Genomic DNA, 24,930 nt, shown 5'->3' on the forward strand with positions numbered 1-24,930 from the left:
GATGAGGCTTTCTGCTCCCGTAAAGATTTACAGCCTCGGAAACCCTGTACAGAGTCGCTATGTGTAGGAACCTACTCGATGGCACTTAACAACAACAACATGAATGAAGCAGGAACCGTAGGCATTTGTGTATTAGGTAGACTCAGAAGGCCCATCTAAGGACTGTTAAAAAGCAAGGCAGACAAGCAAATGAACTTATGTAGGCCCAGAATTTAAAATGAAAACAAAAAAGGAGACCAACAGAGAAATTAACTTGACCATTGATCCCTCCTGCCAAAAGGCGTGGGGCCATTGCAGTGACAGGGGCAGCCTAGATATCTGTCCGGGCTTTGAGCGCGCAGCTAGCTCCTGGAGGCCGGATGATTACACTGGCCCGCAGGCGCACAGGTTCTCTGCGAGCGCTCCAAGGGGAGGGAAGATGCAAATCCCAGATGCACACAGGGGCCGGGGCGGGGCAGACTCCGGTGGCCGAGTTCGCGGTGCGCTTAGACAAGTCCGGCGCTTCTGCGGATCGTCATCCTGAGAAGGCGGCTGCGAGTAGCAAGAGTGGGCTTGGCGGGACTGGCGCCACGATGGGACACGTGTGGCTCTTGTGGGCCTGTGTCCTCTGGGCGCTGCTCCTGTGTGTCACGGAGCCCAGCACAGGTAACCCATCCAGCCAGGGCTCCAGGGAACAAGTGGGCGAGGTCAGCGTAGATATTCCCCTGCCCTGGGGGCAGAAGCAGTGGGGGTGGGGGGCCACATGGTAATCCTGAGGACCTAAAAGGCAGCGCTGAAAGTGAAAAAGAGCGGGCTTTTAATTCATCAGTAATTGCTACTTGAATTATTGAACTTTTCCTTCCAAGTGACTCAGTTGAAAACGACTGAAATTCGGTGGAGACAAGCAACCTGAACCTTCCTGCCCCTTTCTTCTTGTCTCTCTTTCCCCACTAAACGGAGGCCAGCAATGTCTCCCAGTAGTAGAGGACCAGGTCTTGTATTGCTGTCAGTCACTTCAAAGTAATACCCAGGAGAGAGTTGGGAAAGAGACTGATAAGAAATTGGAGTTGCCGGTGGAGATACCGAGAAGGATGAACCTGAGATAGCTGAGGAGCAGCACCGTCTGGAGATAGGATCCAGCTCTTTCGCTGCAGTTCTCTACCTACTCTTGGCTGTGGGCTGCTGGGAGTTAAAATGCTCCTACCGAAGGAAGAGCCTGGGGGCTCCTGGCAAAGAAGTTTCTGAATTTAAGGAGAGGGTTTAGTAACTCAGAGGGGATCTTTTTGTTGAAGCGTTTAGCTATTATAGACGAAGTCCACACTAAACTCTTATTACTAAGAATGAATTGTTAAGTACTGTCTTATCTCCAGCGCAAAGCAACCCTCTATGGAGTTTCCCAGGCTGTAAATCAGGAGCAGAAATCCTCAGTTTTCTCTGGAAGAGAGGATGGTGGTCTCAAACCACCGACTTTGTGTTTGGCAGTTCAGGCAGCTCCCTTTGTCTAGCATACTTTACCTTAATCTTTTTGATTCTTGGTCCAATCTAATTAATATTTGTCCTCCAAGATGCAGTAAAGGCACCCTTTACTTTAAAAGGACAAGAAGATCCAATCAGTAGGGAACTAAGGCCCTTCTAAGCTACCCATAGCCCCAGTAACTCCATATTGTCTAGATTAAGCTTTTGAAAAGTTGGGGTGGTTACTTAATTTTATATTCCCAGGAACCTAACACAGTTTGTTGAGTGAATCAGTGACCTTTAAATTAAGAACTTGCAACCATCAGGAAGCTAGAAAGAACCGAGAAATTCTCTTTTTAGAAGTGTTTCTCTGTCACAGAAAGGCTTGTCTTTTTAAAACACTACTTTCCTCTTTGAACCTGGATTACTCTTTCAACCTACCAAGCATTGCATTTCTTATATACTTTTATAATGATCAAATTTCTCCATAAGAGAGAAATAACTATTTGGATTACTAAACAATAGTGAATAGTACTAACAAATTGAAGTTGTAGTTAATAAACACTATATGAAATTAAGAGTTTAAAGAATGTTTTACAATATGATTGGTAAGAATGATGACAAGCGTGTCTTACTCCTGCTCCATCGTGCCTAAGACAGAACTTTGCATAAAGATATGTTGTTGTTAAGTGATGTCAAGTCAATTCCAACTCATAAAGACATTGTATATGGTTTCCAAGGAGCAGCTGGTGGATTGACCCATCAACCTTGTGGTTAGCAGTCCAATGCTTAGTGAGTATTAACTAAATGCATAAACTGCCCTTCTCAAGTTATTGGCTAGTAATAGGGGGGAAAAATCAGTTCTATCATCTTCATGTTTTTCTTACCAAATTATTGAGTTTTGTTTAAATTGAGTGTTTGAAGAAAAAAAAAAGTAATGATTTTACCCCTCCTGTGTTTTAATACCTTTCAGATGGCTCTAAAATAATCCCCCAAATCACCGAAATAATACCTAAGTATGGCAGCATCAACGGAGCAACAAGGCTGACTATCAAAGGAGAAGGTATAGTTGTTTGTTTTGTATGTCAAGGTTGAGACATTTAAAAAGCTTTCACATTTAGAACATTATGATTTAATGCACACACACATACACTCTCACACTGGAGCTGTTTCCCCACTTGGCTGGAATTGTTAAACTCTATCTCCTTTGATAGCTAAGGAAACCCCTGAGTGTCTGTAGCTATCTGATTATCTGATTTCTTATTATAATTACTTGCTTAACTCTAAGATCTAAATTTCAATGACTGAAAGGAACACCTTTAACCTATCTCTACAAATATTTGCATTATTCATGAGTCTAATAAGGTTTTGTTTATTTTTATATCAAGTAAAATATTTGGGAGTTTGGGGGCAGGATATTAGAAAGAAGATAGGAAAGAGAAAAATAAGAATGTTTAGACAAGAAAAAGGCTGCAAAACTTTGGATTTCTTCCCCTGCCACCCATCCCATATTATATGATTCTTTACTTTCTCCTTGCTTTTATTTCATACATAAATGTAGTACACAGTCAATAAATATATCTAATGAGCAACTGTTCCTAAAATTAAATAGAAATATGTGGTTCTTCAGTTATATGGGTCTTTGCAATCTAAATTGTGTTATTGTTGTTGGTAAGAGTTGGCCAGTTTTGACTCATAGTGATTCTGTATAACATTCTGGAAGAGTGGCTGATGGATTTGAACAGTTGATTTTGTAGTTCAAACTGACTTGACAGTCCTGTGCTTACCCTACAGGGCCACATTTTGAAATGTGGGGAAGAAACATTAAAAATAATTTTAGCAAAAATCTATGACTAGGTCTTAAGAAGAGAAATGAGAAGTTTTTGGAGTCAGAGCATCAACAAAGTAAAGTACTTAATTACTATGAGTGTTATGTATATTGAAATGCTTTTCAATACTTTTAAGTAATAGTTCTATAAAATTCAACTTCTCAATTTTATATTTAAGATTTTTTTTTTCTTTTTGCCTCTAAATGGCGTTCTGGTGTGGGTCTGTAAGAAAAATCAACATCCGGTCATCTCCTTATACCATCAGACACAAGGCTTTCTCATCCAGGAAACATGCTTGGGTTTAAGTTGTTGTCCTTGAGTGCCATTGAGTCGGTTCCGACTCATCGCGACCCTGTATAGGGTTTCCAAGGAGCAGCTGGTAAGCTTGAGCCACTGACCTTGTGGTTCAAAGCAGCTTTGTAGTCCAGAGCATTAACCTATAGTGCCATAACTAAACTCACATCATCCCTAGCTAAAATTGGGGGGACCATTCTACTCTTGAGACATCTTAGAAGGGCATCCTTACTAATCTAGCTAATTTTGCTCTTTTGTTATGAAATACAAAGTACCATGGTAATTTTCTACTTTTCCCATCACCCCCAATTTCTGGATGCTTTTGGCAGAGAATTAGGGAATAGTGAAGTCCTCTTAGAACCACAGGCCACTGAGTCCCCACCCTAATTTGTCTCCCCTCTCTTCTTCTTAATCAAAATTGTGTTACATATGTCTCACAGAGACTAAGTCTAAATCTTGCTTTGATGCCTGTTTCTGTGTTTCCATGCTATAAAAGGGATGTTTATAAAACAATGGAACTGAATTTACAAAACACATTAGCGCTCTTTTGTCTAAATGAACGTGATACATGCAGTCCTCAATTTAAGATGGGGTTCCATTTCATCTAGTCCTTCCTAACTTGGTTTTGTGTAAGTCGAATACTTTTTTTTAAAGTTTTCATTATTTTTCCTTTTACTATCAGTATCTTTATAAACCCAGTCTTTGAACATCTGAGCGTGAACACCTGAGAATGAAACAATTATGCGCTACAATGTTACGTGGAGTGCATATTACTAATGATAAAATGTAAGAAAGAAAGACAGTCCTCAGTGTGATTTGTAGTAACTTGAATACACTGTGTGGGAGAGACTGCCTGGAGCTGAGCAAAGCTTACTTGGAGGGACTACATTCCTGTCATACAACAGTGCTCTCTCTAACAGGACTCATTTAGAATTCCTTTTTTTTCTTTTCTTTTTAAATTGTGAATTATGTGATAGTTTACATGGGAGAACATTAGTTTTACATTCATCCTATTATATATCGTTTCATTGTCATGGTTACAATCCCCTCCATGCATCATCAACCAACCAAAGGGTATATACTATAAGCCTGCCCCCAGTCATCAGCACACAGCCCCTCTCCCTCTCTGGCTCTAAAGTCCCCAGCCACTCCATCTCTCCACGTCATTGTCTCTGCCTCCATCTCAGGCATCACTGCTTCTCTGATTTGGGTCCCGCTCTCTGCTCTTCTCCCTTGATGGTCCCAGGGACCTCTGCTCCTAGACTGAAAAGTTAATCACTCCTCTCCTTGCTACAAAACGTCTACCTTTACATTTCCAACCCTCACAATCAGTCCTGATAATAATTATAGAATTCCTTTTTTTGAGTTGCTTAAAAAGTTATCAATCACAAAAATTATTTCCAAATGGAATTGAAATAGCTAGACGATCACCTAATTGTTAGTTCCATATGACTTTGAAAGTGCTTTGTTTTGTGTGGGTCACTAGTATAAGGTACTATAGAAATGTTTACTTAGAAAGTGAGTTTTCTGAAGTTGTAATCACTAGAAAGGTTTACTGTTAACATTTTGGTGTATCCAAATTACTTTTGCTATTTCCAAACATGATACCTAGTTTTAAAGTAAAAAATTTGGTTCCTCTTAACTTTGCTAAAAAGACTATCCTTCAAGAAAGAACCAGAGATACAAATTTTTATACTTATGGTAGCCCAAGTGTTTTGAGCAGTGACAAGATCATAAAAATAAGATGACTACGGAACCCTAAAAGCAGTATAGGATAAGCAGTAGACTGGTAGCTACAGGTTGTCCGTTCAGACTCACATGTGGTTCTACCAGAAAAACATGAGACTGTCTACTCCTGTGAACATTTACAGTCTTGGAAATGGTATAGGGTCATTTGTATGAGTAGGAATTGATTCAATGGCAATGGTGTTTTTGTTTTCTGGTTTTTGTTTTTAAATCTAAGCTGACTGCTGTGAGAAGGAATGTTATCATTTTGTTGATAAGTAAATTCTAGAGTGTTTGACTACATTATTTTAATGCCTTGCATTTCTCAATCTTCTTTCTTTATATATATCATGTTTTCCTTTATCTAAAAAGCGTAATCTAGAAGGGAGAATTAACATTTTACTTTTGGCTCTTTCTTCTAGCTATTTCCATGTTATAATGCCTATAATGAATAATTATAATGTTATGATTCCTATAATGAATATAGGAATTCAAAAAGTGTTGCATTATGTCATTATTTTAATATTACTAATATCAACATTATTTATTAGAAAGCACAAGGTTGTTGGTCCAGTTCAACTTGCCTTGAATTCCATTTCTGTAACTTCCTATTAAGTACCTGTGGAAAGTTGCTTCTCTGAGCTTCAGCTTCCTCACAGTAAAATGGGAATATTCACTTCTACCTTTTGGGGTACTGGGAATATTGAAAAGCATGATATACCTGAGTTATCCATCATGTATTTTGAAGCATATGCTTCATAAATTAGTTATCTTATTTGTATAATTATTTTTGCTTTCATAGCTTTATTTCATTATGAATTTTCATATATCACACTGTACTTTTTTTCCTAGCTATTGTTATAAACATCACAACTTTAAGGTAGGCTTATACAATCTTGGTGTGGCACTGTAGGATAAGCACTGGAATGCTAACCACAAGGTTGATGGTTCAAACTCATCAACCATTCCCAGAAACCACTATGCAGGATCAGTATGAGTTAGAACTTTAGGACTAGAGAAACCAAAACAGGCCACATTATAAGTGGCAACTGCAGCCTCTACCAACACTGACATTTTTTATGATAACACCACAGACGTTCTGTTTGGATTGCATCTATCTGGAGACCCACATATGCGTGCCTGGCAATTCCTGTCTCCAGTTTTCTGAAAAAGGAAAAAAAAAATTACATCAATGTGTTAGGAATTTCCATGTGAAGCCTCAACCTTTTCTGTTTCCTGGGTACACCCAATGCTTCCTCTAATCCTCGTGCTTTGGAGTGTGGCCAGATGTGTCTTCTGTATACCCAATTATTTGCTTACAGTTATACTTTTAAATAAGAGATTCTTCTTACAGTTGATTCTTGTGTATCTCTTTTTATCGATATAGAATTAGTTTAAAAATTAGAATTATTTCTGTGCTTGTTGTGTTTTTTTTAAGCACAATTTATATCGTAGATATTTATAAATCTTATTGAATTGTCTCATTTTTTCCATAGTTTGTACTCCTAGGATATTTAAAAATATATGTTTCTGTTGTTGATAAGCACTGTTGAGTCAGTTCTGACTCATAGTGTCCCTGTACAGGGTTTCCAGGGAGCTGCTGGTTTATTTGAACCACCAACTTTGTGTTCAAACTAACCTTGCAATCCAGTGCTTTAGCCGAGTGCCACACCAAAACTCCTTTAAAATATATATTTTGGAAATTATATTATATATAATACATAATTTTAAAATATATTATATAGATATAGAGAAATAGATTATGTATTATCTAAACTCACCAACCGTTCCTAGGAAATCCTATACAGGGTCTCTATGAGCTGGAACTGACTCGATGGCACTTAACAACAACAACAACAATAGTATCTTTGGCATTACAGTGAGTCCTAAATTAAAACAGGGTCATCTTTTGTTGTGTTTGCGTATTATTTATGTAGGAATACTAAAGAGCAGATCCACGTTACTCTATCATTGATGAAACATGTGCCCATTAAGAGAGTAAATACATCCATCACACCCTGAGCCACCTCATAAGTAAAACTTTCCATTTCTTAGTTTGTTGCCAGAACCCCATCTGTTTGTTCCAAACTCAATGTGAACACCAGAGATAAGCAGCAGTTGGCAAAAGGAAAAAGGGAGTTTACATGTAGCTTGCTGCTTTTCTGTGTTTTTATGTGCCTTCTCAAAATTCTGCTGTAGCAGTAACTCCCTTTCCAGATTCAAAACTAAAACATCACTACCATCATTTTTCACATATTGATGTTTTCTTTCTGTTGTACATAGGGTCACTATGGGTCAGAACTGACTTGATAGCACCTAACAACAACAAAATCAATGTTTAGAGCAAGAAATTTTAGAGGAAGAAAGTAGAGTTTATTAAAATCCTTACTTTTGTTGAGTTTCCCCTTACAACCCCTATATTTAAAAGGTTTGAGCCCTGGGTCTCCACTTATTGGGACTGTGATATTTTAAAAGGCGCCTACCTATTCTGAGTGAGCACAGTGGCTCTGTAGGATAAGTACTGGATTACGAACCACAAGGTCCATCGTTCAAGCCCACCAGCTGCTCCATGAAAAAAAAACATGAGGCTGTGTGCTCCCACAAACAATTATAGCTTCAGAAACCCTGTACAGGGTTGTTGTGAATTGGAACTGACTCGACAGCACTTAACAACAACAAATAAATACATACATCTACTGAGCTCTCAGTGTTTGAGCCTGACATCATGGTACTATCCATAAATTTTCACTCTTCAGAGCAATCCAATCCAGTAGGTTATTATGATCATTTTACTGTTGGGAAGACTGAAACTGTGTGGAATTATACCCTGCCCAAGGCACTACTACTTGCTAACCACACGGTCAGTGCTCAAACCCACCAGCTGCTCCTCGGAAACTCTATACAGGATCGCTGTGAGTCAGAACTGACCTAACAGCAGTTTTATGGTAAGGATTCTAACAACTGCTGTTGGACTCTTACCAAGGATGTCAGGATTCAAAGCCTGAGCCTTTTCCTTTAAGCATCGTTGCCACTCAGTATGCAACTTAACCACAGCTGATGTGTGAGCATCAGTATTTGATGAGCATCTGCACACGTACAGCCATACATGTTTTTGAATACTCTGTGTAGAACACACTAAATAATATTCCATAAAAAAGAGTTCTACTACAGATATCCGGTAATCACAACTTAACCATTTCAATTATTAAAGATAATTGAATTTATTTTATGCTAGCACATATTATAGGAAGCACTGGTGGTTCTGTAGGATAAGCACTGGACTGCTAATGATAGGTTAGGCCGTTTGAGCCCAGCAACTACTCCGAGAGAAAGATAAGGCTTTTGCTCCTGTAAAGATTTCGTTGTGAAGTGCCATTGAGTTGGTTCCAATTCATAGTGACCTTGTAAGGGTTTTCAAGGAACAGCTGGTGAGTTTGAACCACCGACTTTGCTGTTTAAACCGACCTTGCAGTCAAGTATTTATCCTACCTGGAAAACCCTATACAGGGTTGCTATGAGTCAGAACCAACTCAATGGCATTTAACAACAACAACACATATAATAGTGATGATAGTTTTGTTGAAATATACTTGAAAACTATTGATATTTAAAGCAAATACCTAACATTTCTTTTTTCTAACATTAGTAATATAAATGCATAAGATTTAAATAATTGAATCTACAGCTCTGGGTTTATAGTCATTTTCCTGTTTACTTATGTTAAGTGTTGTATTATGTTGTGGGACAATATGTTCTTTAGGCAATTAAGTTCTGAAATTTAAATACATAGCACAGTAATTTATATTAATGTCATGAATGGAAACTTTTAGTGTAAAGAAAATTTTCTAGCATTTCAAATAGATGCTAGTCATCAATTTTGTTATGTTGTTGTTGTTAAGTGCTATCGAGTCAATTCCGACCCATAGCGGCCCTGTATAGGGTTTCCAAGGAGCAGCTGGTGAACTTGAACCACTGACCTTGCAGTTCAAATGACTTTGCAGTCTGACACATTAACCTATAGTGTCTTAATGTTAAGCACCTGTGATATTTTAAGGAAAATTTGTATTTAAAATCTCACATATTTTAAGCACTCAGAACTTAAAATTTTAGACTTTGAATAATCCAGGTCCAAACTGTATTTGTTTACTAATTTAACTTTATTCTAAAAAATACTATTAGAAATTAAAAAATAATAATAAATAAAAAATTGAAATACTTTTATAAAATATCATTTGTTGTTTTTGGTGTTGTTAAGTGCCGTTGAGTTTGTTCCAACCCATAGCGATCCTGTACAGGGTTTCAGAGGAGCAGCTGGTGAGCTTGAGCCACTGGCCTTGCGGTTCAAACTGACTTTGCAGTCCTGTGCATAACCCACAGTGCCACACGAGGACTCCTTATGAAACATCATAGATATATAAAATTCATCCTGCCTGTGAGAACAGTATTAAGTACTTTTTTTCACATATTTATTAAAATACTTAATTATTAAATTCAACTAATAGAATATTATCCCAGTATTCTTATTTATAGGCTTTACTGCTTGGATTTATTTAAAAACTGAATACTGTTTCAATAATGTAAAATACTTAGTATAATTAAAATATATAAAAACACTTATCTATATTTAATTAATTCCAAATCTAGTCTTGGATTTTCATATATTTAGAGTCAGATTAAAATAATTATCTTTTCTTTTTCATGTCATCCATTTTTCTCTGTTGATTTATACCTACCTGGAGTCTTGGTGTGGCACTGTAGGGTAAGCGCTGGACTACCAACTACAAGGTTGGTGGTTCAAACCCACCAGCTGCTCCTTGGAAACCCTATACAGGGTTGCTATGAGTCAGAATGGAATGGATGGCACTTAACAACAGAGGCATGTAAACATACTAATATTGCTTTCACATGAAAAGAGAAGACAAAAGCATCTACCTCCCCCTTACCACACACATCTTTCCAGCTACCACCTCAGTGCTCTGCTTCCCTTTACAGTAAAAGACTGAGAAAAGAATTACTAATATTTATTCTTGGAGTTACTGTCCCCTAGTCCTTTCTGGAACCCGTGCCAAACAATCCTTTATCCCATCACTCTCTGAAGCGCCATCTCTGCTCCTGCCCCAATTTATTCTCAGAGCAGCTAATTAATCTTAGAAAGTGAAAGTCTTATAATGCCACTGCTGTTTCAAAACTTCCAATGGTTCCTTACTCGTAAGAGAATCCGAACTGTCTTCTTTCTAATCTCATTTTCGACCTCTCCTCCTCATTCATACTTCTCCAACTACACTTATTATTTTTTGAATCCACAAATATGTTCCCACCACAGTGCCTTTGCACGTCCTATTTGCTTTATCTAAGATGTGCTTCCAATGGGCGCTTTTATGATTCACTGTCTCTGAAAGGCTTCTTTGGCCATCTGTATCAGATGTTTTCTGTGTCTTTGGTACCCGCACATCTTGCTGATTTAAATCATAAATACTACCAAGAGTTTGTGGACTCTTAACTCACTTACTTTCCACTGTTGGCATCACTGGTAGCAGAGCTGTAAACTGAGAAGCTGTGATGCTCCCAAATAGGATTCTGGTTATAGGGATAGACATGAAGTAGTAGATTAGTCACTTACTACAGTATTGTTGTGTGTGACGTTGAGCCAATCTTAACAGAGGAAAGCTGTCCCATAGGATTTCCTAAGTTATCATCATTAAGGGAGGAGTCCTGTGTGGTGCTGTAGGATAAGGACAGGACCGAAATGTCTATTTGAACCACAAATATGTATTTGTGGTTCAAACTCATCAGCCACTCCTTGGAAACTCTATACAGGGTCACTATGAGTTGGAACTGCCTTTTCAGCATTTAACTACAACGATCTTTAAAGGAGTCTATTGATAGGTCTTTTCTCCCTCTAAATGGCTGATGGGTTAGAACTGCCTACCACCCATTCAGTTAGCTGCTGAATGCTTAACCAATGCACTGCCAAGCCTCCTTACTTCAGTATTATTATTTGTTGTTGTTGTTGTTAAGTGCCGTCGAGTCAATTTCGAGCCAATTCCGACCCATAGCGACCCTGTATAGGGTTTTCAAGGAGCAGCTGGTGAGCTTGAACCACCGACCTTGCAGTTCAAATGACTTTGCAGTCTGACGCATTAGCCCACAGCACCACGCCAGGAGTCCTATTTATTGAATGATTCAGCACTGAGTGACAGCTGTTGTGTTTCTGACCACAGAAATTCACTAACAGTAATTGAGTTTTCTTATTTTTCCAGGTTTTGCTCAAGCAAACCAGTTTAATTATGGGGCTGATAATGCTGAGTTGGGAAACAGTGTACAACTAGTTTCTTCTTTCCAGTCAATTCCTTGTGATGTAGAAAAAGATGCAAGTCATTCAACTCATATTACATGTTATACGAGGTATGTTGTAAAATATTTTCTATAGCATTATTTGAATTGTGTCAACATGGCATATTAGCATTATGATCATTTTAGCACCTGGCTATGATAAATAATTCTTTCCTGATTATCAATTTTTTTTTCCTGGTGTTTGGAATATTTTATACCTTTATTTAATTATAATGTTCTTTCCTTGTATCAACACAATAGAAATATATTCTGTATGCTTTCCCAAATTATTAGAGCTATTATTTTATCATCATTAAACTCTTTTAGAAGATAAATGACTGCTATTAAATTGTGATGATGTGCCTCAAAACACCAAAATTAGGCTTTTCTGACTAGTTTGATTCATTTTGTTCAGAATCTTGGCATGGTCATTAAGATTAAAGATAGTCATTTTGTATTCTGACATTTCCAGTTCTTTATTATAAGCTCAAATTGATGTATGCTATTAGCAACTTAAGAGAGAAAAACATCTACATAATTTTTAATTGCAACTTTCAATATCGACCTTAGAAACAGTACATATTCCAGAGGATTTCATGTATATTAGGCTTGTTGGCTTGTTTTTCAGCAACAAAAGCTTGTCTCTGAGAAACTTGATAAATTAATATTTAAAAAATACAAACTATAAAACAACTGAATGTACCTAGGTAACGTATTCCTGTTTTAACAAAATAACTTGTAATCCAAGCCAGCAGTTTACTTTAATGTTGTGTGCTGTCAACTTGACTCCAATTCATAGAGATCCTACAGTGCAGAGTAGAACTTCCCCATAGGGTTTCCAGGGTTGTCATTTTATGGGAGCTCTGGTAGCGTAGTGGTTACGAATCGGGCTGCGAGCCGCAAGGTCAGCAGTTCGAAACTACCATTAGTTCCGTGGGAGAAAGATGAGGCGGTCTGCTCCCATAAATATTTACAGACTCGGAAACCCTGTGTAGGGTCACTATGAGTCAGAACCGACTCCATGGCACACAACAACAACAACAATTTTATGGGAGCAGACTGGCAGGTCTTTTCCCCCACAGAGTAGCTAATGGGTTTGCATCTCTAACTCTTAGCTTAGGAACTAAGCACTTAACAACTGTGTCACCAGAGCTTTTTTCCCCCCAATTAATAACTGTACACTAAAATTTTAAAATTTCATTTTGTCTATCTTTTTCATTTACCTTTCAGAGCAATGCCAGAAGATTCCTACTCTGTTAGAGTCAGTGTGGATGGGATTCCTATTACAGAAAATAATACCTGCAAAGGTCACATCAACAGCTGGGCATGTAGCTTCAGTGTATGTGGGCATCTCTTCTTTAATTTCCTTATCTTGTATTTTCTTTCTTGAAGAGCTGGCTTCTTACTTTTTTTTTAATCTGTAAATTTTTATCTATTCCATATTAAATAATATGAGCATGCACTATTTTTAAGATTATTTTAATTGTCTTCCATTGTAATTGAATCTCCTTTATCATTGCTGATATGATTTCTCTTCCCTTTCATTAATTTTATGAATTAATTAAAACTTTTATATTTCCAAATAATTTTCTTATACATTGTTTTTCTTTCTCTTTCCTTATTCCTGATTTTAGTTTCATTCATTCTTTTCTTACATTTACTGTACGTGCCACTGCATTTTAAGTGGAATCATGCCTATTTTTTTCTTTCTCCATAATTTCTAATGTAATTAGATAAAATATAACTATATGTATCCTAGAAGTCACTCAAAAGTTAGTTGTCTTTTCTTCTAATCCCAATTTATAGATTTTAAAAAATTATATGCTGAGGAAAACAGGAATGACCTCTATCCACAGAAGCTTCTATGATCTTCAAATATATTATCAAATACAATTCTAATGAGAATCAGAGTCAGGCATCTCTAACTTCCTTCAATTTTCTTAGTTGCAGATCCATGTTTACTACTATATGACCTCTGAGTGGCAACCTAAATTTAGTGTATCTCAAAATCATCTCCTTGTGTTTCTCATTCAACCACTTCTCTATATTTATTACTATGAAGTTACTAGAGTTAGTAACCTACAGTCTTCTTTAGTTTCCCTTTACAATCATCTTTAGCCCCAGTGTTATAGAAACCTAAGCTCGGTCACCAGACTCTCTAAATTAGCTCTTGACTTCATTCTCTCTGTATCTTCTTTCCTCCTGTGGCCGTTGTTTCGATTCAGGTCTTGCCATTTCCCCCCAGCATTTGGGTTTCTCTACCTTTATTAATTGCATTGTTCACATTTAACCTTTCAAAAAACCAAATATGATCACATCATTGCCTGCTTAATATTATTTCTTCATTTATTGTGTGTTGTTATTGTTGTTAAGTGCCGTCGAGTTGGTTCCGACCCATAGCGACCCTGCATAGGGTTTCCGAGGAGCAGCTGGTGAGCTTGAACTGCCAACCTTGCAGTTCAAACGGCTTTGCAGTCTGGCGCATTAACCCACAGCACCACACCAGTTTCCTTTATTGTACAATGGTTTAGAGCCATTTTGTTTTCACCCTTTATTTCTAACATTCCCTGTAACCTAAGTCCCATAAATATTACTCAGTTATGCTTAGTAAATTATTTCTCATTGTTCTAAACTCTTAATCACAAGCAGAGCTAAATGACTTCTTCCACTGTGTTCCTCAGTTGTATTGTACCTTAGTGCACAGGGGTCAGTAATGAAATATTAGTTCTATTATTTATTGTTACTTTGCTTCAGCTTCCTCTTATCTGTAAAATGTAGCTACTGTGTAAAAATGTAGATTGTCTCATTACATTATTATGGATTACATTATATTGTATTTTGGTTAGATTAATAGCTATAACATTATTATGTCTGTGTAAGTATCTTCACAGCTGAGCTATGTATTGAACGATTATTCCATTTCCATTCTCATGCAGTTTTTCCTAAAGTTAATAATTACCTCTTATTTGTTTGTATTAGTTATATCTGTGTCAAACTCTCTGTCAGAAGTGTGGAGGTGGTGGTTATATGCCGTGGAGTAGGTTCTGACTCATAACGACACTGTATAGGTTTTCCGAGGCTGTAAATCTTTACAGGAACAGAAAGTCCCATCTTTCTCCCATGGAACCACTGATAGTTTTGAACTGCTAACCTTGAGATTAGCAGCCCGACTTGTAATCACCACGCTACCAGAGCTCTTGATCAGAAGTATAGTATTATTTAACATATTCAAATCATTAAGTAATCTATGAAATTATTTTTGCCTACAAAAGTCACTACTAATGAATCCATCTGCCCTTCTGCTCAAATCTGGAAGATTATTCTTTAGGTCTGAAGTACAGCAGCCAATCATCATGGGATTTCCCTTTACCAGAATTCCTGGAACTTCCTACCACTTTCTTCTGTAATAACTTTTTTTAAAAAGTATACAAAAAGTATACTTGCTTTGTGAATCTTCCTCTTTCTTGATTTACCTGCTCATATTGGTGAAGGAGAATGTACATAGAAAAAATATAAATTTTAAAATTCTTCCATTACTAACACTTGCATTCTATGCTTACACTTGATTGATAGTTTAGTTGTGCATAGAATTCTCATTTAGAAATAATTTTCAATTAGAATTTCGAACTCATATTTCCACTGTCTCCTAAACTAATGATTCTTAAACCATGTATAGGGAAGGAACTCTTCTGTTTTGTTTTGTAATCTCAGTTCTTTTGAGCATCAGTATTTTATAAAAATAAAAATGTTACAGTAAGGTCCAATTGCTATAAAATTTCTTAAATGTTTATACTTACTGTTTTTCCTTTATTTTACCAAGGACCACTCCACTAACAAACATTTTACACACAGATTTTATCTGAATAATTTATAACTCTCTATAAATTTATCTTTATAACTTTCAATTCTCATACTGCTTCCTAATTTTATATGTAATTCTGTTTTATCATTTTTTTTATAGTTATGATGCAGATTATAAAACTATTCTTAAATGTCTTACCTCTCTTTTTTCTAGATAAAATGATCTACTCCCCAGTAGTCATTAGTCCTTGTGATTTTTTAAAATATTGTATTAAATTGAACATTTTTGATCTAGCTATTTAAAATCTAATCGAGTCCTTTTCCCATCATATTGCTTTGACTTGATTTCTGTCATCATACCTTTTCTGATTCACCTTTGTCTTTTGTCTACCTTTCATACTTTCAAGGACCTTGTGTTTATATTGGGACCATCTGGAAAATCCAGGATCTCTCCCTGTGTCAATGGCAACTGATTAGTAGCCTAATTCCAACTTCAAAAAGAATTCCTCTTTGTCAAATAACTTAACTGAATCAGGATCCTCCACATTTGTGGGTGTTGTGGGCACTATTCTGACCACACCTATTAAACAGTCTGGTGGCCTCCCTGGAATTGAATTCTCTTTCAACTTATATTTGGTGTCACAGTTCTTAATAATTTTTATACTTGCACTAATCTAGAAATTTATCAACTGGGTATTTAAAGCTTTCATTACTGTACTTTATGTTTTACTTCTACTTGGAGTAGATTTTCTGTAATGTTCTTCCATCAAATTCTAGAACGTCTTTACTATAAAGCATTATTACCGTGGTTTATTTTACTCTGGTAGCAAAGGAGTGGTTGAATTCTTAAAGTGCCACACTAAAAGCATTGAAAACTATCACAGTAATTGAAATAAAAGTAGACTTTCAAGGGGTAAGAAAAAGATCTTGAAGAGTTAGAATAATCTTCTAAATGATACCTAATATATACAAAAGGGAATATTTTGACAATCATATCCTGGGTATTGTTGAAATAAAAATTATGTGAAAAGTAGATATGTTTTATAAAACTAAAACCAGAATACATAATATAGGTTACTTATTGCCATTATTATTTTGCAGACAAAAAGTTTCCGAACCCCGGCAATAAGGAGCATCACACCATTATCTGGAAATCCAGGTCTGTTACGTGACACCTGAATTAATATATTTAAAATTCTTTCTTAGGATACAAATTCTAATACCTGAAAATTTATAAATGCCCATATTTCTAATTATAAAAATAAGACCAATCATTACAGAAAAAGAAAAGTAGAGAAAATGATAAACAATCTACCTCATACATAGGTCAATGTTTAGATTTGAAAATTAATCTATTTTCTGTGAATATATGTTCTACATAAAAATATGTATTGTAAAAAAAATATGTATTGTATTACAAAATTGGATTATATGTGAGCATAAACATACACACACTTACCTTGCACTCATGTTTTCTATGTTTTTTCACTTGAAATTATGTGGTGAACATTTTTTCATAAAACAATTTTATTTTTGGTTTTCCAAGATGACTAATAACTTTTAAAAAAGATGATTTTCAATGGCTGCATATAAATGTACTGTAATATGTTTAACTTTTCCCCTATTGGACATTTGTTTGGCTTCTCAATGTTTATTGTAACAACTATAATCATATAATTTTATGAAACTAAGAGCACCATTCAAGAATGCCAATTTCTGTATACTTGTTCAATTGTGGGTATTACATTTTTTTCAGTCAGGTATATGTAAATTGTAATAAGTCATTTACAATTTTCTCTTTCTTTGGTTTATGTTATTAATTTATTTTGTGCTTATTAGTCATTTGTATTTTTTCCTTTGTAAATTACCTGGTCATCTCCTTTGCCTAATTTAAGGCTAGTCGTCTTTTGTCTTATGAAATTATAAGAACTCTTTTTATATTCATGAAATTAATAATTTCTATGCCATATGTGTTGTATCTATTTAAAAACCTTTTTTTGAACATTTTATTTGAATTGAATGAAGGTTTACAGAATAGACCGTCAATCTCACATTCAACAAATCATACACTTTGTGTCTTTAAATGATTGCAATCCCTTTCAGGTACCATCAGTTAACATATTTACCTCTAGTCACTTTAACTTTTGCACTCCTCCGTGTCTCATGCTACCTTCATCTTTCCTCTGCCAGTCTCCTTCTCGTTGTATATTTCCTACCTTGTCACCCATATTGACATGTGCCTATCCTCTACCCAGTGAATAATTTTCCATTCTTTCCCACCCCTGGTAAACCATCATAGAATGTCTCTTTTAGCAAGAAAACCTTTTCTTAACTTTTTACAACAGTGTTCTCATACAATATTTATCCTTTTGTGACTGACTAATTTCACTCAGCATAATGTCCTCCAGCTTCATCCATGTTATGACTTGTTTTGCACGTTCATTGCTATTCTTCAATATTGTATAGTATTCCATTATATGTATTACTGAAGTTTGTATCCATTCTGCTACTCTCTGTAGCACATTTAATTCATTTGCATTTGGTGTGAATTATCGATAGGTGTGAGTTTAGTGCTGCCATTTTTTGTGTGCGTTTTGTGACGATGCTGGTTTCTTTGTTCCACATAAATTTCTGTGCTGAGTTTATATTGCTAGTGGCTTTTCTTTTCATTTTCTTCATTGTAGTTAATTTAATGTTTAATAGCTCTCTGATGTTCTTCTTTTTATTTAGATATGACAATGGATTAATTTTCTTTGAAGTTACCCTGTATTTTATTTTTTTCCCCTCATTTAAAACAGTCTATTTTATCTCAAAATCTACTTGACTTCTTCGCCATTTGGAATTTAGATATCTACACTAGTACCTTTTTTTGCTTTGTAGTTGGCTTCATTATAAATTGATATCTCTGGTTCCCTATTTTCAGTCTTGTAGGTTTGTTTTACTCTGGATGCTTCTATATCTGGATCAAGTTCTGTGTGGTGTTGCCATGTATATTAACCTCAGGTTGTTGTCTTCTGTTGTTGGTTCTCAGTCCAAAGAACACCCTCTGGATGTTTTGTAAAGTTGGTCTTCAATTTCTGTTTATCTGAAAATATCCTTATTTCACCGTTATATTTGAGGGAAAGCTTGACTGACAGGATTTTTTCCTTTCAGAGTTTTGTATATGTCATCCCATTTACTACTTCCCTGTATGATTTCTGCTGAGAAATCATAGCTTAGTCTTATTGATTCTCTTTTGGAGGTTAACTTTTACTTTTTCCTGAACTGATTTAAGGATTTTTTCCCTTGTCTTTCGTTTTGGAAAGTTTGATTATGATATGCCTTGGTGATTTTCTTTTGTGGTCTGCCCTGTTTGGAGTTTCTTCAGCTTCTTGAATGGTTATCTTCTTGTATTTCATGATATTAGGGAAATTTTCTTTCAGCAACTCTTCAACAATTTTCTCCATGCTTCTTATTATCTCATCCTATTCTTGATCTGGAATTCTGATCACCTATAAATTATTCCTTTTCATGGTATCCCCCATAAATCTCAGTCTTTCTTCAGATTTTTTTATTCTTTTTCAGATTGTTCTGTCTAGCTTGTTGTTGTTGTCAGTTGCTATTGAGTCGGTACCAAGTCATAGCGATCCTGTGTACAACAGAGGGAAACACTGTCCAGTCCTGCAGCAACTTCACAATTGTTGCTACATTTGAGCCCATTGCTGCTGCCACTGTGCCAATCCAATCTTTCTCAAACCCTCCTCTTTACCAATATATATATCTTTCTCTAGGGACTGGTCCCTCCTAATAGTATGTCCAAAGAATGAGAGACAAAGTCTGGCCATACTGGCTTCTAATGAGTATTCTGGCTGTACTTTTTCCAACATAGATCTGTTTCTTTTGTCAGTCTATGGTATTTTTAATATTCTCCGCCTCCCCCAGCACCATAACTCAAATGAATCAATTCTTCTACGGTCTTCCTTATTCACTGTCCAACTTTCGCATGCATATATGGTTACTGAAAATATGATGGCTTGGGCCAGAGGCACCTTAGTCCTCAAACTGACATCTTTGCTCTTCAATACTTTAAAGAGGTTTTGTGCAGCAGACTTGCTGAATACAATACATTGTTTGATTTCTTGACTGCTGCTTCTGTGAGTGTTGCTGGTTGATCCAAGCAAAATGAAGTCTTTGATAACTTCAAGTTTTTCTCAATTTATATGGATACTATTTATTGATCCAGTGGTGAGTTTTCGTCACACTGAGTACCAACCCATACCCAAGGCTGTGGTCTTTGATCTTCATCAGTAAGTATTTTAAGTCCTCTTCACTTTCAGCAAACAAGGTTGTTTCATCTGCATGTTGCAGGTTGCTTATGAGTCATCCTCTTATCCTGTTGCCATCTTTTGGTTCACATAATCCAGCTTTTCAAATTGTTTGTTCAGCATACAGATTGAATAAATATAGTGAATAAATCCAACGCTGGCACACACCTTTCCTAATTTTAAACCATTCTGTGTTCTGTTCTGGCAACTGCTTCTTGGTCTATTTAGCTTATTGGTACTGAAAAATTTATCTTCAAGGTCGCTAATTAGGGTTTCCATTGATTCAAACTACTCTTTTGTGATCTCAATGCATTGTCCATTACAGGTTTTGTATACAAAATTTGCATTTATTTTGTCTGTTTGTTCTTGCAGTGTTTTCCAAAATGTTTCTAAAGTTTTTTATGTGTTCGCCTTGCTTTCCTGGATCTTTCTGTCAATCTGCTGAAGGTGCTTAAATATCATTCTTTTTAATTCATTCTCAGATAATTCCATTACTTTTTCTTCCTCATAAATGCTTTCTGACTTTGCATCTTGATTATTTGAGTCACTCTCTCTTGTTTCTTTGTATGAGCTCTTCTATTGTCTCTAAGACATTCTGGTGTCATTGAATTTGTATTTGGTTGATGGTTGTATGTTGGCATGTTCTTCAGCTCTCATCAACTGTCACCTCGTGGGAGTGGTCAGAGAACGTAAACACATATACAGTTTTATGTTTGCCATTCATACAACTCATTTTAGTGGTTGGCTGGTGTTGGCTAGTGTTCATGGAGGTCCTTCAGGTTGCTAGTTTCAGTGTCTGTCAGAACCAAAGGTCAGCTGGTGGAAAAGTGGTTGATTAAGCAGGTTCCTGCTCATCTAATTCTGGCTTAAGGGCTCTGTGGGTTCTGATCTAGAGCAAAGCCCATCAGAATCCAGAAGCCAAGGCAGCACACCAGTCACCTGCCTCACACTGGCTCAAATTGTGAGGCTCAGAACTACCAGAGAGCAAGGTCTGCACTGGAGGTAGATAGGTTGGGGCCAATCTCATCTCTGTTGTCCCAGGGGGTGTGGGACACCTGTGTCATTGTGTGCTGTCTGTCTCTACAAAGCTGCTACGAAAAGCTCAAAATGGTTGCACCATGTCTGCTGCAGACTGTTCATCATCAGTCTCCCTCTTACTCTGTCTCTGCTCACCTTCTCCTCCCAATAAGTATTCAATCTGTCTTTCTAACCTTTCCCCTGAAGCTCAGGGATCCAGAATTGTCCTCTGTCTGTTTCATTTGGTCCCCCTTACCTTTGTTATAGACGGTCTGTATAGCATACCTGCCTAGTCTATCATCCTGCCAGAAGTTCCCTGTGTGGTAAATATTTTAAAAATTCATTGTTTGATTTTTTCATGATTTTTCTATGATTCTGTAACATTCTATTTTTATTATCAAACATGTGGATTTTGACCTTAATTATATTATCCTTCATTTTTATGGTACAGAAGGCCCCTCCATCTCAAGATTATATATTCACCTTTTTACTTGCATTTTTGTGGTTGTTGTTTTTTAATATTTAATTTTTATTTCACCTTAAACTTATTTTGATTTTGGTATAAAGCATGGATTGTTTTATGTTTTTGTTTTTCAAATAAATCACTCATTGACCCAAGCAATAATTATTGAATATTATTCATGCAATCTCTTGTGAAACTTCTCCTTAATCTGTAAATACTGATGGATATATGCTCATGTTTTGTTACATTTGTGAGAGCTTCCAGAACAATGCTAAGCAATAATCGTGAACAGTATCTGGATACCAGTTTTATTGGCATGGGTAGATATTCTTACACGGAATTTTTACCTTTTTTTTTAGGTACATTAATAACAATCCAAGGCAGAACCTTCACTGACGTCTATGGAAGTAATACTGCACTAAGCTCAAATGGGAAAAATGTTAGGGTTTTGAGGTAATTTTTATATGCTGAAATATAGAGTTTTATAATGAAAAAATAGGATATGATAGTCCCCAAATAATGGATCCAATGATATTAGAAACAATGACAGTGTGATGGAACTAAGTAGAGAGTGGGACGATTCACTGTCATGGAAGCAATTGTCAACACACCTTTATCTTCTGGCTTGATATAATGCCTTGCCAATATTATTTAACCTCTGTGCCTCATTTTGCCTATGGAAAACAAGAAGAAAGAAAATGGAGGTCTGGCAAACATGTAGCTTAGTCAAGGTCAGGAGGAGAACCCAGGACTCCTAACAAACAATTTGGCACTTTCTACTATATCATTTTTTTGTGGTTAAGTGCAATCAAGTCGGTTCCAACTCAGAGGACCTTATGTATGGTTTCCAAGGAGTGGCTGCTGAGTTTGAACCACTGACCTTTTGGTTCAAACCAGCGTGTGGTCTCGTGCTTATTCTTCAATGCCACTGTTGTTGTTGTTAAGTGCCGTAGAGTCGGTTCCGACCCATAGCGACCCTGTACAGGGTTTCCGAGGGTGTAAATCTTTACGGGAGTAGAAAGCCTCATCTTTCTCCCGTGGAGCGGCTGGGAGTTTAGAACCGCTGACCTTAAGGTTCGCAGCCCGATTCGTAACCACTACGCTACCAGAGCTCCTTGCCACTAAAGAATGTTAAAACTAAAAATGGCCAGTAATCTGTTACCAGACCAGGGTATGACTACTGCTTCCTCCATTTCTGCTTTCTCCAGTTACCAGCTGTGGCCCAGATGGTGACCTTGACTAGTTACTGAAACATGAAAAGTTATTATTTCTATTTTGGGCTGGAAACGAGTATTGTTACTCGAGTTATCATCCTATGATATGTTGTTGTTATTAAGTGCTGTTGAGTCAGTTTTGACTCATAACCACCCTGTATAAGGTTGCCAAGGAGTGGTTGGTGGGTTTCGCCAACTTTATGGTTAGCAGTCTAATGCTTATCCTTACAGGACTACATCAGGTCTCCATCCTATAACATAGGTGGAGTAATCTCAGTCTTGTGTTAAAAGCCTGAAAGTCCTGGAAAAAATACAGGCTCAGTATGACAATTTTCAAGATGCTTCATGCTTATTTTGTAAGTAAAATGAATAAATGGATAAATTATATCAATAATTCAAACAGCATTTAGAAGATTTTTAAAATATTAAAGTATTTGTACACACATTTGTGTACAACTACATATTGCACATATTTAAATATATACATGCATTTGCATATATAATTTTTTAAATGAGGGATTTGAAAAATGTTAAATTAAATAAAATAGATTTATCTGGCAGAACTCTCAAATCACAGTTGCTTGCACCTATACTCTGGACAATTTCATATTGATTCTTTATATGTAATTAAGGAACTATTAAATAGAGAAACAAACAAATGTAGACAATTTGACATCAGTAAAAAAATTTGTCTGCTTCAATACAATGTTAGTGTTATGAGTGGTTTATATTCTAATTCCTGAATGTGGCTCTCTAAGTCATCTTTCAAAAAATTGTACAAGGAAATAGAATATTTACTTTTTAAAAAGAGATTCATTTATTTTGTTTTCACTGTAGCTGAAATTACTTTGTGTATATTGGAAGGGAATGGGTGGTGGTGGTGATGGTGGTGTACCGTGGAGTCAGTTCCGACTCAGTGACCCTGCCTAGGATTTCCAAGGCTGTAGATCTTTACTGGAGCAGAAAGCCTCATCTTTTCCCCGTGAAGTGGCTGGTAGTTTTAAAACTGCTGACCTAGAAGTTAGCAGCCAGAACTCCTGAAGGGAATAAGTAGGGATTAATTAATGAATTCACAAAAGCATTAGTTCAGAACAAACCTCTGAGGTCAGGGAATTTGCCCTTTTCTCTGAAAACCCTGATATGCTAATATATAAATACATTAAAAAAATTTTTATACACCTGCAAATAGGAGGTCTTAAAACTGCATTTATCCATGTCCATCACTTTGACGTTGACACTAAGCTGCACTGGGCCTGAATTTCATCTTCACAGAGGGACCAGAGAGCAGTGGACCTTGTACTGGATGGAAAGCCATGAGACCTTAGTGCTCAACCTACTTCTCCCAGTCTTGTGAATTCAGAGAAATCTGCAGTTGGCTCCAGTTACTAATTATAGAAGGCATACAAATGAGTAGCAGATATAATGTCTACTAAAAAGTTTACAGTCTGACCCCATCTTATTATTATCAAGTCAGTTATGACTCATAGTGACAGAGCAGAACTGTCCTTTACGATTTCCAGGGCTGTAACTTAAAGGAGCTCTGGTAGTGTAGTGGTTACGAATCGGGCTGCGAACCGCAAGGTAAGCTGTTCCACAGCTGTTCCACAGGTGAAAGATGAGGCTTTCTACTCCCATAAAGATTTACAGCCTCGGAAACTATACAGGGTCGCTATGAGTTGGAACTGACTCCACGGCACATAACAACAAAAATAACAACTTAATGGAAGATTGCCTCAACTTTCTCCTACCTGCCTTTCAGGTTCCCTATTGTCTGTTTCTGCTTTCTACCTTTTCCTTTCGTATAATGTTGTTGTTAAGGGCCATCAAATTGATTCCAACTCATAGTAGCCCTGGACAGGGGCTTCTGAGGAGCATCTGGGGGGTTTGAACCACCACCCTTGTGGTTCACTGTACAGTGCTTATCCTACAGCAATACAACAGGAGTCCATATAATACCTATCACTTTTTATGACACCAATTATGGTTATCATGCTCATTGTCCCTCCCACTTGCAATGTTGGCCACACAAGGACAAAACTCATTGTTTTGCTTACTGAAGTGTCCCAGTACCTGGAAGTGGGTACTGCCACATGACAGGTATTCAGTAGATATGTGTTGAACAAACGAGTTAGCTAAAATTGCTGTGAAATAATTGAGTATATCTTCCTTTTTTTTTTTTTTTTGAAAAATGTTTATGCAGAGTTTATGTTGGAGGAATGCCCTGTGAGCTTCTCATACCACACTCTGATAATATGTAAGTAATGAAAATAATTTTTGGTGTGAAAATAAACAGCAAATATACTTTTTAAAATAGCAATTTCTACCAATATTACATAACTAAGCATTTATAAAATATAAATTGTAACAGTGTTGGTATTGTTGTTGTCGTTAGTGCTGTCAAGTTGGTTATGACTTGTAAGGACCCTGTTGAGGGCTTCCTGGGAGCTACTGGTGGCTTTGAACCACCAACCTTGGGGTTAACAGTCCAGTGCTGATCCTACAATGCCATATCAGGA

The 24,930-nt window shown here is 36.6% G+C and overlaps 1 protein-coding gene across 1 annotated transcript in view; it reads left to right on the forward strand.

The window, feature by feature from the left end:
- Positions 1 to 572: 572 nt before the first annotated feature.
- Positions 573 to 24,930, forward strand: part of PKHD1L1 (polycystic kidney and hepatic disease 1 (autosomal recessive)-like 1) — a 214,294-nt gene continuing 189,936 nt past the window's right edge. The window contains exons 1-7 of the mRNA XM_006830825.1: positions 573 to 645; positions 2,408 to 2,497; positions 11,543 to 11,687; positions 12,846 to 12,954; positions 16,518 to 16,575; positions 21,560 to 21,653; positions 24,615 to 24,668. Coding sequence (XP_006830888.1) covers positions 573 to 645; positions 2,408 to 2,497; positions 11,543 to 11,687; positions 12,846 to 12,954; positions 16,518 to 16,575; positions 21,560 to 21,653; positions 24,615 to 24,668 — 623 coding nt within the window. The remainder of the gene's footprint in view (positions 646 to 2,407; positions 2,498 to 11,542; positions 11,688 to 12,845; positions 12,955 to 16,517; positions 16,576 to 21,559; positions 21,654 to 24,614; positions 24,669 to 24,930) is intronic.

Source organism: Chrysochloris asiatica, unplaced genomic scaffold (genome assembly GCF_000296735.1).
Source record: "Chrysochloris asiatica unplaced genomic scaffold, ChrAsi1.0 scaffold00001, whole genome shotgun sequence".
NCBI classification, from domain to species: Eukaryota; Metazoa; Chordata; class Mammalia; order Afrosoricida; family Chrysochloridae; genus Chrysochloris; species Chrysochloris asiatica.